The following is a 16,249-nucleotide window of genomic DNA, read 5'->3' as shown; positions in this document are numbered from 1 at the left end:
AACATAACAGTAGCATACGCCTGTATGTATTAAAATATCAACAAATTAACATATGAGAGAAGGTAAAATCCGTCGATTGTGTGCAATATAAACGACTCATTTACAGCACAGGCCCCTGTAGAGAGGGAAAGCAGGATGGGAAGGTGTGTCTGGTAAACACTGCAAGACAAAGTGGAGACAGCTGCTCAGAGAGGGAATTAGAAGTCAAGGGGATCACTGCATCGTGACAAAGGGTTCAGCTAAGAAGAGACAGCAATTTAAAATGAATGCACCCATCGTACCCAATGGAACTTATATAAAAATCATTGCTGATATTATAGGTTAACCAAATAGGTAATTAGTGTGGTCTATACATTATTGATAATTTGGTAGAAATGTAAATTAGTCCAGCCACTATGAAACTCAGTATGGATTTTAAAATTTTAAAGATTTCACTCTTCTGACCAGAAGAAAATATCTTTCCCTTAACTGGCATCCAATACCACTATAGTATTCCCCTCTCTGAAGACATAGCCCTAAAATCATGTAATAGACTGGTGGTATTGGAGAGTAGATAAAGCCCATCTTCACCATGAAAACCCAGAGATCACTCACTCGAAGCTGTTCACCAGACGGGACGAGTGTCTGAGCTGGAGTTCTAGTCCCACCCTGTGTCTACGAGACAGGAGTGCTCCCTTGGGGAAATAAGAAGTCGGAGCTCTCTTCAGATACTTGCTGGCAGAAAACCAAGGGTGTATCTGGAACGGCTGCACTTGGGTTTCCTGTCCTGCACTGCCTGTGTGCAAACTGCTCCCTAAGAATTAAACCAGTTGGGTTGGTCATTCAACTGAAGATGTCACCCCTTACAGTGGCTGATTGGCCGTAAGCCATGCTAAAGAGATGGAGGAAGGATTGTCCCTTTAGTAAGATAACGTGCTCTACCCTTCTGCAGAGTCACAGCGGGAGCTTTGGGCTTTGTGAAGAGTAGGCACAGCCTTCAGGTGTCACTGGAGGGGACCGTAAGGTTTCAAAGGCCCTGCGGTCCTCGGTCCCCATGCAGAATTGTCAGCTGTTCTGCACTATGCTGTGCACCTCCACCATGGTGATAATGGGCTAAGCCTCTGAAGCTCTACACAAGCCCGAGTTAAACGCTTTCTTTTGTAAGAGCCTTGGTCAAGGTGTCTCTTCCTAGCAATTAAGCACTAAGATGTGGTATTTAGAAAACAAGAAGCAATGGCTTCTATCACATTTGGAAACCAGGTGTGCAGGAAGAGGACCCAGACAGTAAAGGGGGCCTCTCAGGGATGGAGGAAGAGGAAAGAGGGAGAGGGTAAGAGAAAGTGACAGAGGAGTGAACACATGGATGTGTGTGTGAAAACATCACAGTGAACAAAGCCCATTACTTTGTGCAATTAAAATGCACCAATAAGATAAAAAAAATTAACTGAGAAAACTGACATGTACAGAACTCTACAAATAAGAATTAGGAAAAATATTCTTTCCTAAATCCATAAGAAACATTTATAAAAAAACTGTTCATGTTTTAGGCCAAAAAAGAACACTTGATAAATTTTAGAGCAGGTATCAGCATAGAGGAACTGTACAGACACCAAGTCACAGGTGGAATTGAAAACCATATTTATAAGGTGAAGACCTGCTGACACTTCCTAAGCAGAGAAGTGTGTCTCATGTTACAGATATCAATCAACCTCAGAGAGTCACAAATGACAATCTTAGTGTGTCTCATGTTACAGATCTTGATCAACTCCAGAAAGTCACAAATGACAATCTTAGTATTACTATCATATTAAGGAAATGTTCTTAAAACAAAATAGGGTCAATCAGAGAGAAACTGGTGAGAATGGCATTATAAACGAAAAGACCCTAATGGGACAGCAGGCACCATGAACCGGAAGAGGGCACATGGAGGCACACATGGAGGCATACAACACACAAACAACGGCAGTGATGTCCGCACAATTCTGCAACTCTTAAAATCACACTATAACCAAATGCAAATGGTAAAAACCACAAAAGCAAATAATTTTAACACAATCGAACAGGGCTGGGGATGCAACTCAGTGGTAGAGCCCTTGCCTAGGTAGAGTGAGGACCTGGATTTGATTCCCTAATACCAACCAAAACAAAAAACCAAAACAAACTAAAACAAAAAACCCCCAAACCTAAACTAAACCACATGGGATGGCATTTTGACACTCACTCGGTTGGACTCCAACAATGTCAAACATATCTTCATATTAACTGGCTTGCTTATTCATCTGGGTGGTTTTGTTTGTTTGTTTGTTTGTTTTTTGGTATTCCTAAAGTACTCTCACACTTTAAAAGGCTGGCAATATAGTGTCAGAGAAGACACCGGCACACGGGTCTCTTACATGCTGCTAGTAAAGTACATAGCAGTGAATAGATTGGAACTAGAACTCATATCCTGAAGTAGAGAACATTAACTCACACTGTTATCTAAGACTTTTAGTCCTAGCTATATAGACAAGACAAATCTACGCATGGAGAACGATTAACTTCACAACATTACTAATGTCATCGTCACATCAGCAAAACCTTTAAAAGACATCAAGTGTCCATTAACTGGTTTATTACTGTAGCATTCGAAAGCTGTGAGTCACGTCATCGAACTAAGGATGAGTTCCAGTAATGTATTGCTAAGTGAAAAAAGCCGCACAGGGGCGGACAATGTGCTATACTTTAATGGAGCTTAAGCAAAACAAAACAAAATAAAGCAAAAATATATTTTTGGGAATAGCTAGACGTGAAGATTCTCATTAAGAGACACATTGTAAATGTGTATGTAGCACAGGAATAAGATGGCAAAGTAACAACAAACTAAGAAGTCTGGCTTCCTCACTCGGGAGGGGGAGGCAGCATTGTAAAGGTGGGAGCACAAGGAGCTGGTACAACAGGACCGTGTCCAGATGTGACTGCTGCAAACGCTGCTTAGAAGGCACTCGAGTCAGAGGACTAATTAAAATGGGCTGTGCCTGAACCAATGATCATGCCATAAATCAGGAATTACAAGGAATTCAAGAAGATAAAAACCTAAAACAAAAAAAGTTAAGGGAAATTGCAGAATTATAAAGTAAGTTCTCAGGGACCATTTAAACAAACTTAGAATCATTTCTATAATACTAAATATAAGTATTACACTTATTTTAATTGTCCAATTAATAATTACAGGTTCTACTTATTTTAATGTGGGTATTTTTTTAGACAAACACAAATGAATAAAACTGAAAAATATAGTTATAATGGGTTCTAGAAGATATTAATGCAGTTCCTGCCAGCTCTTGCTACAGCACTTCTGTGCCAGCAATCATCGGTAGCTCCCAGGAAGGAGTTTATGAGGCACCCCACTTTCACAGCCCCAGGAGCTCTCCAGGCATGAGACCCTGGGGCTACCCGAGCCACTGCTCTAGAAAAATCACTGTCTGCCATCCTTCCCCCTCCTCCTAGAGCAAGCTCACGTGGAGAGGAAACATTTCCTCTGCCCTTTTCAGAGTCAGTTGCTCCTACCTCGACAAGACCTGTAACTGAGTCTAATGGAGCCCTAGCAGGTCTCTTCTTTCTGCTTCCATGGACCGAGCCTTCCTCACAGGTAGAATTTTAACACTAACTTCTGGGCTGGAGGCTCATCTTGCAAATTTGTGCAAAGAATCTGAAACCACTGTTACAAAGCCAAAACTAAGGATACGTTCAAACAAAAACAGAAACCAGAACACTGAATATAAATAAAATTACTGGCACATTGCCTGAGACAGAACAAAGACTAGCAATAAAGCTAACAGCTATTCACATTTTAAATTTTTCTCTTTAAAGTATTACAGTGTGTATATTTTATATATTTTTATTGTTAATTATTCTTTACAATAAAAAGAAAAGAAAAAAAATCATCTGAATGAGATACCTAGATTCAAATAAAGCAAATACATCAAATACAAATATGGTCTGTGTTCATTTATATGAGGATTTTAGCTGCTATGTTTTCTATTAGCAAGTTACATCCATATACCCTCAGTGGTTAGGAATAGAATAAAGGACTGGGTAGAGAACTGGGTCACCCTAGAAAGGGGAAATAGACAGTTATGGGTGGGCAGGGTGAGGGGTGGGGAGCTGATATGAAAAGATCAAATGGGCAGGGAGACAGAAGTGGGAGATTAGGGTAGGAATATGGGGAAGAACAAAAAATTGTATAATAGTAAATATAAGCATTACATTTTAATTGTCAGATTAATATTTATTAATAAACAATAAAAACAAATTGATTTTTATTTATACACAAGTACTTAATTTTTATTTATAGACAAACAAGGCAAGCCTTTTGGAAAACAAAGAAACATAAAAGATAACCTCCTTAGAAACATTCCAGTGTATTTTCATCCTTCAGTGCTTGTCTAACAGGGAGGTTTTAAAACATAAAATATTCTTTATCTGAGTTCAGATACTATTTGCTCATAACATTGTTATGTTTCTTTCCCTGAGTCTAATTAATTTTAAAAACTAATACTGCAGCAATTAGAATGTACATTTCTAAGCTATTATGTTATCACTGAATTCTGTTTTCCAGTATTATAAATAAAGGTGAAGGATATCTTTGGAAACAAGTCTCCTGTGTGTTTGTACTATTTCTCAGGCTAGACTCCAGAAGTAAAGTTATTAGTCAGAGGGACTATCGGTGACTTCTCATAGTAAATGCATACGGCACTTATCCTGTCCTCAGAATTCCGGGTCATTTAGCCTTCACAGTAACTCAGAAGCAGTACTAATGCCACCTTACAGTGGTGGAGACAGACAGACAAGCATAGGTCACATGATTTGCCCAAGATAACACAGCTTAAATTCCAACAACAAGACTCCAGAGCCTGTGTTCCAGTCTACTGCTAGAAGTAGAAAACACATACGCACACATACACGCATGCACGATGGGAGAGGGGAGACTGAGATAACATTATTAAATAAATCCACTAAACTGTGACATGAAATGAAGTATTCTGATTCCTCAGTCCTCAAGGAAATCAACCCCGGTGTCTCGTTTCTCCTTGTACCTGTTAATGCTACACTCACTAAGTTTATGAGACAATGCTATCTTGACTATTTTCACAAATACTGCATTTACCAACCATCCTGAGGCTATGAAGGTCAGACCTAAGTGTCCAGCTTGCATACCTTTGCGCACCCAGTCTCCAGTATGAATATTGATAGTCACGCCTACTAAATTGCTACTTCGCTGTCTTTTCTCCCAGAGAAAATCAAGAGCTTTTCTTGCATATTCCTATAATTAAAAAACAAAAGCATATTTAAAGAACTTTGTCTTTGGCAAAGACTGGGAAATCCATAAATCAAAGAGCCACAGAATCTTATAAGAATTAAGCAAAATTCCTAAGACAACCACTTATAAATTTCCTTAAAATCTTGCCTTGCTCATTTTCAACTACTTCAGATTAAATGATCTCACTTGGAGAACACCCATGGCCATTTACCCTTGTAGCATGGGTCACGTACATACATATTAACTGCTGACACAATGAAATGCACTTGTTAAAATAATTCTTACCACCTAAGCGCAAAGTGGAAACCTCCTCATTTAGCAAACTTGGAAAAGATTCAGAGTTGCTAGGCTATCCTTCAAAGTCATTTCAGATACTGTTTTCTAAGTGACACATAATTTTATTACTGAAAAGTTAGCAAATCAACTAGGCTACTACTAAGGACTTATCTGTATGCTAACATATATATACACGGATATAATGTATAATCTTATGACAACTTTCACTTATTTTTATTCACTGGACATTAAATTGAAATTATTTCTTATAAAGCTCTTAGCTTTCGATAAAAGATGTTACAAGTGAAATAGTAAAGGGTAGCTACCAGTAAAATTCTAAATTACTTTCAAGGTATGAACTTCTTTAGCAATGCAAGAAAAAAAAATCATTAAACCTAATTTGTTACTTTGAAGATCTGGCAATAGATTCTAAAATCATTTACATTCTCTATGCCAATTTTGCATAGTAATTATATTTCAACGAAGCAGATCACAACTATAATTACATGGTGAATTTTCAAATCAGGAAAACTTGATACTGGCTATACTTCCTTATTCCTATTTTCAGCTGTAAAAAACACAGGCGGAGTAAAACTATAGGTTTAACCAACGTTTAAAATTTAATTACAGGACACTAATACAAGGTCTCTGACTTCTCTGTACATTGGTCTCCATACATTAGGGTCAGCAAAGTTTTTCTGACATGAGTCAGAGGGAAAACAGTTGGGCATTGTGGGTCACACTGTCACTGGTCACAGTTTCTCAACTTGTGACTATAACACACAGAGAGAGAGGGAGAGAAATAAGTCATTGAGCATAGATGTGGTTCCACATCAACTTAAAAACACAGACTACCGCTCAAATCCTGGTAACAGTAAGGCTCTGTCAAAGGTGCAGTACAAGATTTTAAAAGTCATGATTTTTCAACTTTTACTCGGAAAAACAAAATAGGCCAATAGAAACAGTACAGACCTGTGTCCTAAATCCAACTACATCTGTTCACCCACAGACTGCATGCTTCTCTCAGTGAAACTCAGTTTTGCCTACCTTAGAAAGTTTTTAGCTTATATTAAAACATATTACAATTGCCTATATGTTTAATGAAGGGAAGAAACTACTAGACAAAAAGGAGTACTTTAAGATTTAAGTTTAAAATGTTTACCAATAACACCTGATAAATCTGCCCTCGAGGCATTTGAATGCACAGACATCCATTTGCACCCAGACAAAAGCGGACATGAGCTTCACGTTGGCTTTGCTCCCATCCTGATCCAGAATCTACAATGGTGTGGGCGGTATGCTCCCTACTCCGGCCCTGGCCAGGTTAAAGTGGGCATGTAACTAACTAATCTAATGATAATTACATTACAATAAATAATTACACTATAACTTTTCAATGTAAGCAAGATAAACCCCAATAAAATATGTGGGGTAATAAAAGTCTTTTGAACAGTGGATAACATTTCCTTTGAAATAAACAAATTTACATATTAGACTCTTGATCAAGGCTTATATGCAAACTTTACTATTAAATGATTTATGAAGATTTCAGAAATACAACCAGCCATATGGAAGTCTAATAAATAAAACACAGGTACCAGGACATCTGTGCTAACGAGGAGTCATTCATTTACACGATGTAGCTAAACAATCTTCTAAGAAGAAAACTGAAATTTTGCTTTATGGTCTGTGAGCAAAAAGTGAACTTCTATCTACTACAGCTGCCTCACGTAACTAACATTTGATTCAATGTACACTGAAGTAACAGTAATACTACAGTTAGAATCCCACTCACTGGCCAAAGGACACACACAGAGGGAAGGTTAGCTCCTCCCAAACCCCAGGAGATCAAAAGGTCATGCAAAGCCAACCTCGAATACTGTCGCTCCTGTGAACCGACTCAATGCAGCAAACTCAAGGATCAAGGTGCCTGCACAGGCCGTGCAGGTGTCCGTCTCAGTTCCCGTCCGGGCTTCCGGTTTTCTGATGCCAAACTTTAAATTAATCTAAGTACAATGAGAATGTTACCATGAGCAATGTTACCAAGAGACAGATGAATTTATGACCTCTCACTGTCAATCAAGACTTTCTCAGATTGTGAAAATGATTCAGGAAGTGAATGAACAGTGAAGTCAGTCTGAGGACATCTGCAGCTCTCCAGTGAACAGGAACATTTATGCTGAGCATACAGAACTCATGGGGTAAATAAGTTCCATTTATTTTCTTACTTGATGATGTAATAACACAATATTATAACAATATAATCATTAAAGAATATAGGTTAGATCCACTGTAAAAGAAACTACATTTAATTGAGAATTTGTAAAACCAGTACAATGTTAAGTCCTTCACAATGTTAAATGTTAAGAAAAATTTGATTGTAATGGTATATTTAGAAGAGATTAAAATTTGTATAGGTTTTTATAAATTAATTTATCTTTGACCATTTCTATATGTATACAATACATCCTGCTCACACTCCTCTCCACCCCATCTTCCTTTTCCCCCAGAAAGCCCTCTTCCCACAAACACTCTATCTCTTATTATAGTCATTATTTATTGTGTGTGGAGAAGGTAGCATGCATGCAGACCTGAGGAGGCTCAACGGCAGGAGCCTTTATGGTTCACCTCACCAGTCCCTAGCATGTAGTTATAGTTTTGTTCTGTGCCTCGCTGAGTTTATCCAGGGCTGCCCACATGGGTATGGAGCTCTCCTCTGGAGCACAGGGAACTCACCAGTGGCTACATCACTGAGGACAGATTGCCCCCACCTCCAGTGCTGATCAATACTTACTATCCGTCATATCAGTGCTTCACAACCTTCCTGATGATCACCCTTTAACACAGCTCCTCATGGTGACACCAACCCTAACATTACCTTCATTGCTACTTCACGACTGTATTTTCTGCTACTGTTATGAGCTGTAGTATGTAAATATCTGGTGTTCGACCTCTGTGAAAGGATCGTTCAGTGCCCCAGGGGTAGCGACCCAAAAACTGAGAACCACTGTATTATACGTGGTAAGATATAAAGCAATAGATCTTTGCCTTCGAGGAGCCTAAAATCCAGACAGAATAGGATATATATATAAAAACAGAGAATTAATAATAACGGAAAAATTGTGAATACATGCAAAAAGAGGGATGGACAAAAATAATGCTAAAATGAAAGAAATAAAGTATCACTGGGTTGGGAGAAGCTGCAAAATTTAAAAAGTGGCTAAGCAGGTCATGGACCCTAAGGAGAACTGATTACTGCCATTCTCTTAAACCAGTATAACTCCCCAAGCTTTCCCAATGCTCACCCTTACTCTCACTGATAAGCATAACTCCCACTCTCACCAAAGAAGCTTCTTTTACCACAGATGGCGGCCATTACAGGAAGCCACAACTGGTCAAAATGCAGAACAACTGACCGTGGGGTGCCCAGCTCCAATCAATACTTCTACAACAAACACAAACCCTACACCAAAGGTCCAGGGACCAACTCGGAAGGGTAGACAGATTGTAGGAGCCAGAGGACAAGTAAGTCCTCTGTGAGTCTGTGTCTTCTATGTATGACAGGGAGCTATACCCACGGAATCTCAAACAAGACCCACACATCTGCTGACATTCCAACATAGTGGGAAAATCTCACAGGACCCCATCCCTAGAGCAAGACCTACAGAAAGTTAATGGCTGCTGAGAGAGGTTATTCAATGCCAAGTGGTGAGCCCTAATCAAATACACGTATCAACACTAAATGGACTCAACAGGGTCTCTTTATGTGTGTGTGTGTGTGTGTGTGTGTGTGTGTGTGTGTGTGTGTGAGTGTGTGTGTAACAATAATTTAAGAGGTCGTGAGTTTGAGAGGGAGAAGAGGGGCATGAGAGGGGCTGCAGAGGGAAAGGGGGAAATGATGTAAGCAGAGTACTCATGTATCAAATTCTCAAAGAATAATGATGATGATGAATCCAAATCATAGTCAAACAAGGAGATTTACCTGAGAATTAGCTTTGAGTATTTAATTAATTTTAAACAAAGGTTATTACAATGTATGGCTAAGGTTTATATGTGAGTTCTTAACATGACCATGACAGCCATGGCAAGTACTCACAGCCGCTGTAGTTACCTGTACAAGTTACCTGTCAAAATGTCAACATGAGGAGGGGAGGGGCACTGTTAGGTTGTCTCCATGTTCCAATAAATAATGTCCCACCCATGCTCATGTGGCTACCCTAGTAAAACCCAGTGGGATGTACGCACACACACACACACACACACATGCATGCACACAGGCTCACAAACACAGTGGGACAGACAGACAGAGAGCCCCTCCACATACACACACAAAATCACAAAAGTGGGAGGGGAACTTTCACTTGTTGAGAAACAGGAGAGAAGGTAATGGGGATGAAAATGCCAAAAAAAAAAAAATCATTATATTCATGTATAAAATTTACAAAACAAATTTAACGCCATTAAAGGCTGAGATGGAACCAGTCAGAGTTTGGCACTAGCACAACATGCAGGATGCCCCACAAATAGAAAAGGCGTTACAAACCAGTAACTCATACAAAAGTATTTCTATCTAGTAAATTCTTCTGCCTTCCAGCCACTCTATCTATGGCACATTCTATCAAGTACTATGATAACCAAGAGAAACTGATTATATCATTTTCATGAGCAAAAGTAATTAATTAATAAGTGTGTATTAAGAAGGAAAGGTTGCTTTCTAAAATAATCATTTCAAACTCTTTTAGACACTTCAAGGAATAGGAAAATAACAAGTTTCTTTGTTTATTCTAATATTGGTAATACCTTCTGTTCCAATTTACTGCCTGCCTCTCGGGTTATGGAAAACATAAACATTAGAGAGGGGCTAGGGAGAGAGCTCTGTTGGTAAACTGCTTACACAACAAGCCTGAGGGCTTGAGTTCAACCCAGGTTTGGCCGGTGTACCCATAATCCCAGTGCTGGCGAGGCAAAAACAGGAGCTGACCGGTCAGATGGTCAGGCTGAATCAGGAAGTTTCAGGTTCGACAAGAAACTGTCTCAAAAAGATAATGTGGATCACTGAGGAAGACGCTCAGAGATGGCCTCTTTCGTACACATATACACATACACAACACACACAGACATATACCAACATGCACATACATATATATCTACACACACACACACACACACACACACACACACAGACATATACCAACATGCACATACATATATACCTACACACACACACAGACATATACCAACATATACATACATATATACCTACACACACACACACACACACACACACACACACACACACTCCAGCATGTGCACATGTGCACACACATACATACAAACACACTTAAAAAAATAGGGCAGCAGAGATGAACACTAGCTGCGTTTCCAGAAGACCTAGGTTCATTTCCCAGCACCTACATGGTGGCTCTCAGCTGACTGAAATTGCAATTCCAAGAGATCCAATGCCTCTGGGCTCTGTGAATACCAGGCAGGCATACAGTACACATACATACATACAGGCAAAATAACCACACACATAATTTTTAAGTTAAAAAAATGAAAATAAAACAAAATTTAAAATACTGAAAGTAAATTCAATGTGTACATACTGTTTTAAATAGTTTGCATCTAACTTTAGTAAACTAAGAGATAATGACCAGTTAATAATGCAAATATACTAGCAAACAAAGAAATTCTCATTTAAAATGACTGCAATGTCCCCCTCACCATATTGAGAAAAGAATGATTTTATACAGTGTTGGTATCACACACTATGGTATTAAGGGAGTTTAAAAGTATTTTTTGTAGCAATTTGGTAATAAGTACTCAGAGTCTTAAAATGCATTCCATATTTCTTTCTTCTAGTAATGCATCCAAAAGAAAAATAATCAAAAATTTGTAAAAAGATGTAAGATTGTCTATTGACAGGAAAACTATTTAAAATACTAAAACTGGGGCCCGGAGACAGCTCAGTGAGTAAGGTGCTGTCACATGAGCACAAGGACATTATCTGGGAGTGGCTGCATGCTCCTGTAACCCCTTCACTAGTGGGACCCAAACAGGAGAACCCCAGAAGCTTATTAGCAGCCAGCATAAATAAACGAACAAATTCCAGAATCAGGGAGACCCTGTCTGGAAAGAAAAAAAAAAAGACTGAAATGTCTACCTCAGGTCTCACACCCAAACATGAACACACAAACTCATGTGCGTATGTGCACATGCTCACACTAACAAGTACATATAATGTGCGTACACAGAAGAAAGAGAAAACGATACACAACTGAAAACTTAAATAATATGGGGTTTAATACTACTCTTTCATTAAAGAAAAAGTTCCAGTCATGATATACTAAACTGGTGGAGAAAGCAATAGCTATGACCTGTGGTCTGAAAATACAGATATGACCTATTTGTATCACACTGCTGAACACCTACTCAGGCAACAATGACTTTATAAATACAGAGAATGAACCTTGCTTGACTTAAATTTTCAGAGAAGTTATACTAGACAGTAGGGATGGTAGGCCTAAAGCATGCAAAAGAGAAAAAAAATCCCTAGGAGTTCGTGAGAGAACGACATACTGTTTTGGATGGAAAGGTAGTTTCCCTGGGTACAGGAATACGAAGGTTTGAATATGAATGGCCCCTTAGGCTCATGTTTGACTGCTTGGCCCGAAGTTGGGGAACTACTAGTGAAGGATTAAAGGTGTGGCCTTGTTGGAGGAGGCATGCCACAGCCTCCCCCTTCCTTTATCTCCCTGGCCACCTCCTTGCAGTTTGGGATGTGAGCTCTCAGCCATGATGGACTCTAACCTTTGAAGCCACAAGCCCTAGCCCCTTCCCTTCAGGTTACCTTGGCCACGGTGTTCTGTTGCAGCAATAGAAAAGTCACCAAGGACCATGAGAGAACATCAGGAAGTCTACTGCCAAGCTATAAAGATTTCTGGATGTTAAGGGACATTCAGTGGAGCCAGAAGAATGGTAAAGTTTGAAAGCAATTCAATAAAAAAATATGTTTCAGTCATACTATTTTCCCAAGTGTTCTGAATAGTAAGCCTGAGAAAAGAATAACCACATTAAGATACAGTAGTTTATGAATGAAGTTCAGTTGGCTTTATTTTTGGCTGTGAGTCCAGCATTTCAGGGCTGAGCCATCTCTCTAGCCCTAAAACTGGCTTTAATTGCACAGCAGCAGGAGGAAAGGAGAAAGTGACAGACCTCATGTCCAACTCGGACAAATGGGAGAAAATGTTAATAAAGACTGACAGAGTTCACTCCATCCTCAGTGGTTTCCTTCCCCACTGCTTTCAATATAGACTATTCTTGGAGGGCAAACCAATAGCAAAGCTCCCTCAACGACTCTACTGACAGGTCTCAGGGCTCTAACACCAGCAAAGAAGGAACCCCAGAGTGAATGAGCCACACTGCAGTCTGCCCCAGAACACCCTGCAAGGATGGATAGATCACACCAAGACACTCCCTTCCTTCTGCAACCTCTTTCCTATGGTTTGTTACACTGCCCGCTGTAGGATGCTTAAATGCTGAATCTCTAAACGTTTTCCTCTTCACAAGCTCCACTTCCTGATCATCTTCTGCTTGGAGAGTAACACCTTCCTACTCTCATAGCTCCCACTACTGTCTAGGCACCAACAACTCTGGCCCACACTGCATCCTGGCATCTGTCTCCTCCTCCTGCAGCCTAATCTAGTCTGACACACCGAGGCTGAGGAAAGCTTACACTCATTACCACATCGCTCAAATGTCAGCTGAAATGTCAATATAAATTTGCTGTCAGCTCTGTCGCATCTTCTTCAAGGTTTATGCCAGTGAGGAATACCTCTGATCACCAGAACTCACTCTGTAAACAGCAGAGGAAGCATCAATAAGGTTGTACTTGCTTACGGTGACTTACCCTGGGATACGGAAGGCCACTGGTAGTGTTGAAAGCTGGAAGGAGCTTGTAACCCAGCTGCTTTGCCATTTGGAGAAGCTCGTCGTTATACCACTGCATGTATTCCCCTTTTTCCTTCAGCATGATTGCCAGCGAGTGTCCACCCAAAAGACCCCTAGGATCACAAAGACAAAACTCTACCTGTAGTTTAATTGAAGATATTTACAAGCTACTGCCTAAGAAGGTGTGGGCATTTGTTCACAACAATTTGCAAACATAAGGGAAGGCTACAGAATGATTGAGTTCTTTTTTACTTATTACTCATTTTGTGACAAACTATTACAATCACATAGCTAATATATCAAAACAAACAAACAAACATTATTAGGGGCTGGCAAGAAGACCCCGTGGGTAAAGGTGTTTGCTTCCAAGGCTGCAGATTAGAGTTTCAACTACAAACCCCACTTACTACAAGTAGAAAACTGATGGCCTGCAGGCCCCTCCTCCATACAATCAATCAATCAATCAATCAATAAATAAATAAATAAGTAAATAAATGCAAAAATATAGAAACTATTATAAAGTACTTGACATTCTCAAGTACCAGAGTGCACCTATATACCACATGTGTTTTTTTTAAGAATAAAAAACCACTAACCATGTGGTTTGCTGGGAATTGAACTCAAGACCTCTGGAAGAGCAGACAGTGCTCTTAACCACTGAGCCACCTCTCCAGCCATAAAATGCACCATATGCACTTTAACAAATGAGCTAAATGTCTTCAAAATGAATATAAAGTTTTAATTTTATCACCATGAATCTTTGACTCTTGGTATTACATCTAAAAATTTGAAACACCTTAAGCCTTATTAAAAGGTTTAATAGTCTCTAAGAAGTTATCTTAGACTTCTTACATTTAATTGAAGAGGTGGGACAGAGAATTACAAAAGCTACATGAACTTACCTAATGTTAGGACAAATTAATTTTGTAATCTCACATTTGTAGCCCTCAAAGGTATTTCTTACTGTCTGTGGAGCAAGCCTGTAAACTGAGTCTCATGTGGCTTCTCTACAGAGACTCCTAGCTAATGCTGGCCAACTGTAGAGACTCTGAGAAAGCTATGACAGAATTAACCGAAAATGCGGCCAACCTACAATTTCTTTTCATGTGCAGATCACCTGTAGTGTGGGTCTCTTTTCAAAGACTGTTTATTGTATCTGTTACAACATAATATAACATTATCCCCATGGCCAGTTTCACGACATCCCACATTTTATCTTTTGGAGGGGGAGCTCACTCTAGCCCAGGCTGGCATGGGACTTACTGTGTGACTAGACTGGATTTAACCTTCTGAAATTTTTTGTAATAGACTTCTTAGTGTCAGGATCACGAGTCTGAGCCATCATGCCTAGCTTTCAAATTTTCTTTTCCTTTCTCTTCTCCCTTCCCTTCTCTTTCTCCTCTCTTCCCCTCCCTTCCCCTCTCCCTTCTCTGTTTATCTTTATTTTATTATGTAAAGGGTATTTTGGTGGCTGATGAATATCTGTCTAATACATGCATGCAAAGCCTTTGGAGACCAACAAAAGGTATCAGACCCCCTGGGACTCGACCTCTGGCAGTTATGAATGGCCATGTGAGCACTGGAAATTGCACCTACGTCTTCTGCAAAGTAGCGAGCACTCGACTGTTGAGCCATCCCTTCAGCCCCTGAATTCTGTATTTTAAGTATAAAAACTTCTTTACTCCCTTCAAGAAATGGTCAGCTGGAAGCTTTTTCCTACAGTTAGCATTATGACTCTAGCATTGTGTACTTACCCAAGAACTCTGATGTTTGTTTCAAAGACTGAAACAACTACATCATTATCTAGATTAACATCCCTTAAAACTTTTCTCACTGCATCTTCAAATTCCTTAGTTTTGTTTAATACCTGGGGGAAGAAAAACCAAGATAAAATTCTTTTCTACCAAGCCAAGAAAATATTATACTCAGAGTAAGACACTAAAATCATTATTAGCATACTTTCAGTTAGAAAAATGAGACATTCAAAATAATATATCCCTTAAGGATATTATAAAAGTGTGATGATGTCTAAAACTGAAGAGTTAAGTACAAACAATGGAGCACCTTTACACTGATGTACTTTGAGGACTTGAAAAGATTCATCAAAGAAATTCAGACTGCTTCATAATACAGGTTGAACATCTCTAAGCCCCAAATCTGAAATATTGAAGTATTTCAACTTCAAAGCCTACAAATTTTAGGTTTTCAATATGTTGTTGGCACCAGTGAAAATGTTACAGATTTCAAGTATTTTAGACTGTTGGATTAGGGATGCTCAGTCTGTAAAGCTTCTGACATGTTCCAAAACACACACTTCTAGAACTAGTGATTCAGATAAAAAGATTCTTTTTCATACATAGACATGAGACATATGAGATAGGCATATATAGAGAACTTTTTCTTTTCCTACTTCTAGTTCTACTTCAAATACTGTGCATATCTGTATACATACATACATTGTCCATGGCCAACAGTTAGAGCTACATGAGGTGTGCTCTACTGGGATTTGATTCCAGATTTTAAGTCAGAACAAAGCGAACAGCCATCGTGTTCATCAAGCATCATTAAGAAACTAAGCCCATTGGGCTTGCTCAATGGGTAAAGGCATCCTGCTGCCAACCCCAATGGCCTGAATTCAATCCCTGAGACCCATATGATAGGGAAAAACCAACTCCTCCAGGTTGCACGACACAGTATAAACATGCACCTACATACATACACACAGAATAAATAAATACATAAACA

The 16,249-nt window shown here is 39.3% G+C and overlaps 1 protein-coding gene across 3 annotated transcripts in view; it reads right to left on the bottom strand.

Annotated features, from left to right (window-relative positions):
- The window catches only part of Edem3 (ER degradation enhancing alpha-mannosidase like protein 3), a 59,310-nt gene that overhangs the window by 26,018 nt on the left and 17,043 nt on the right, over nt 1-16,249 (bottom strand). For all 3 annotated transcript variants that reach the window (XM_032915771.1, XM_032915768.1, XM_032915770.1), the window contains exons 5-8: nt 15,259-15,371; nt 13,464-13,617; nt 7,426-7,560; nt 5,176-5,281 (exon numbers count right to left, since the gene is read on the bottom strand). In XM_032915771.1, coding sequence (XP_032771662.1) covers nt 5,176-5,281; nt 7,426-7,560; nt 13,464-13,617; nt 15,259-15,371 — 508 coding nt within the window. The remainder of the gene's footprint in view (nt 1-5,175; nt 5,282-7,425; nt 7,561-13,463; nt 13,618-15,258; nt 15,372-16,249) is intronic.

This window comes from Rattus rattus, chromosome 10 (assembly GCF_011064425.1).
Source record: "Rattus rattus isolate New Zealand chromosome 10, Rrattus_CSIRO_v1, whole genome shotgun sequence".
In the NCBI taxonomy this organism is placed as follows: domain Eukaryota; kingdom Metazoa; phylum Chordata; class Mammalia; order Rodentia; family Muridae; genus Rattus; species Rattus rattus.
This window is presented reverse-complemented; position numbering and strand designations above follow the sequence as displayed.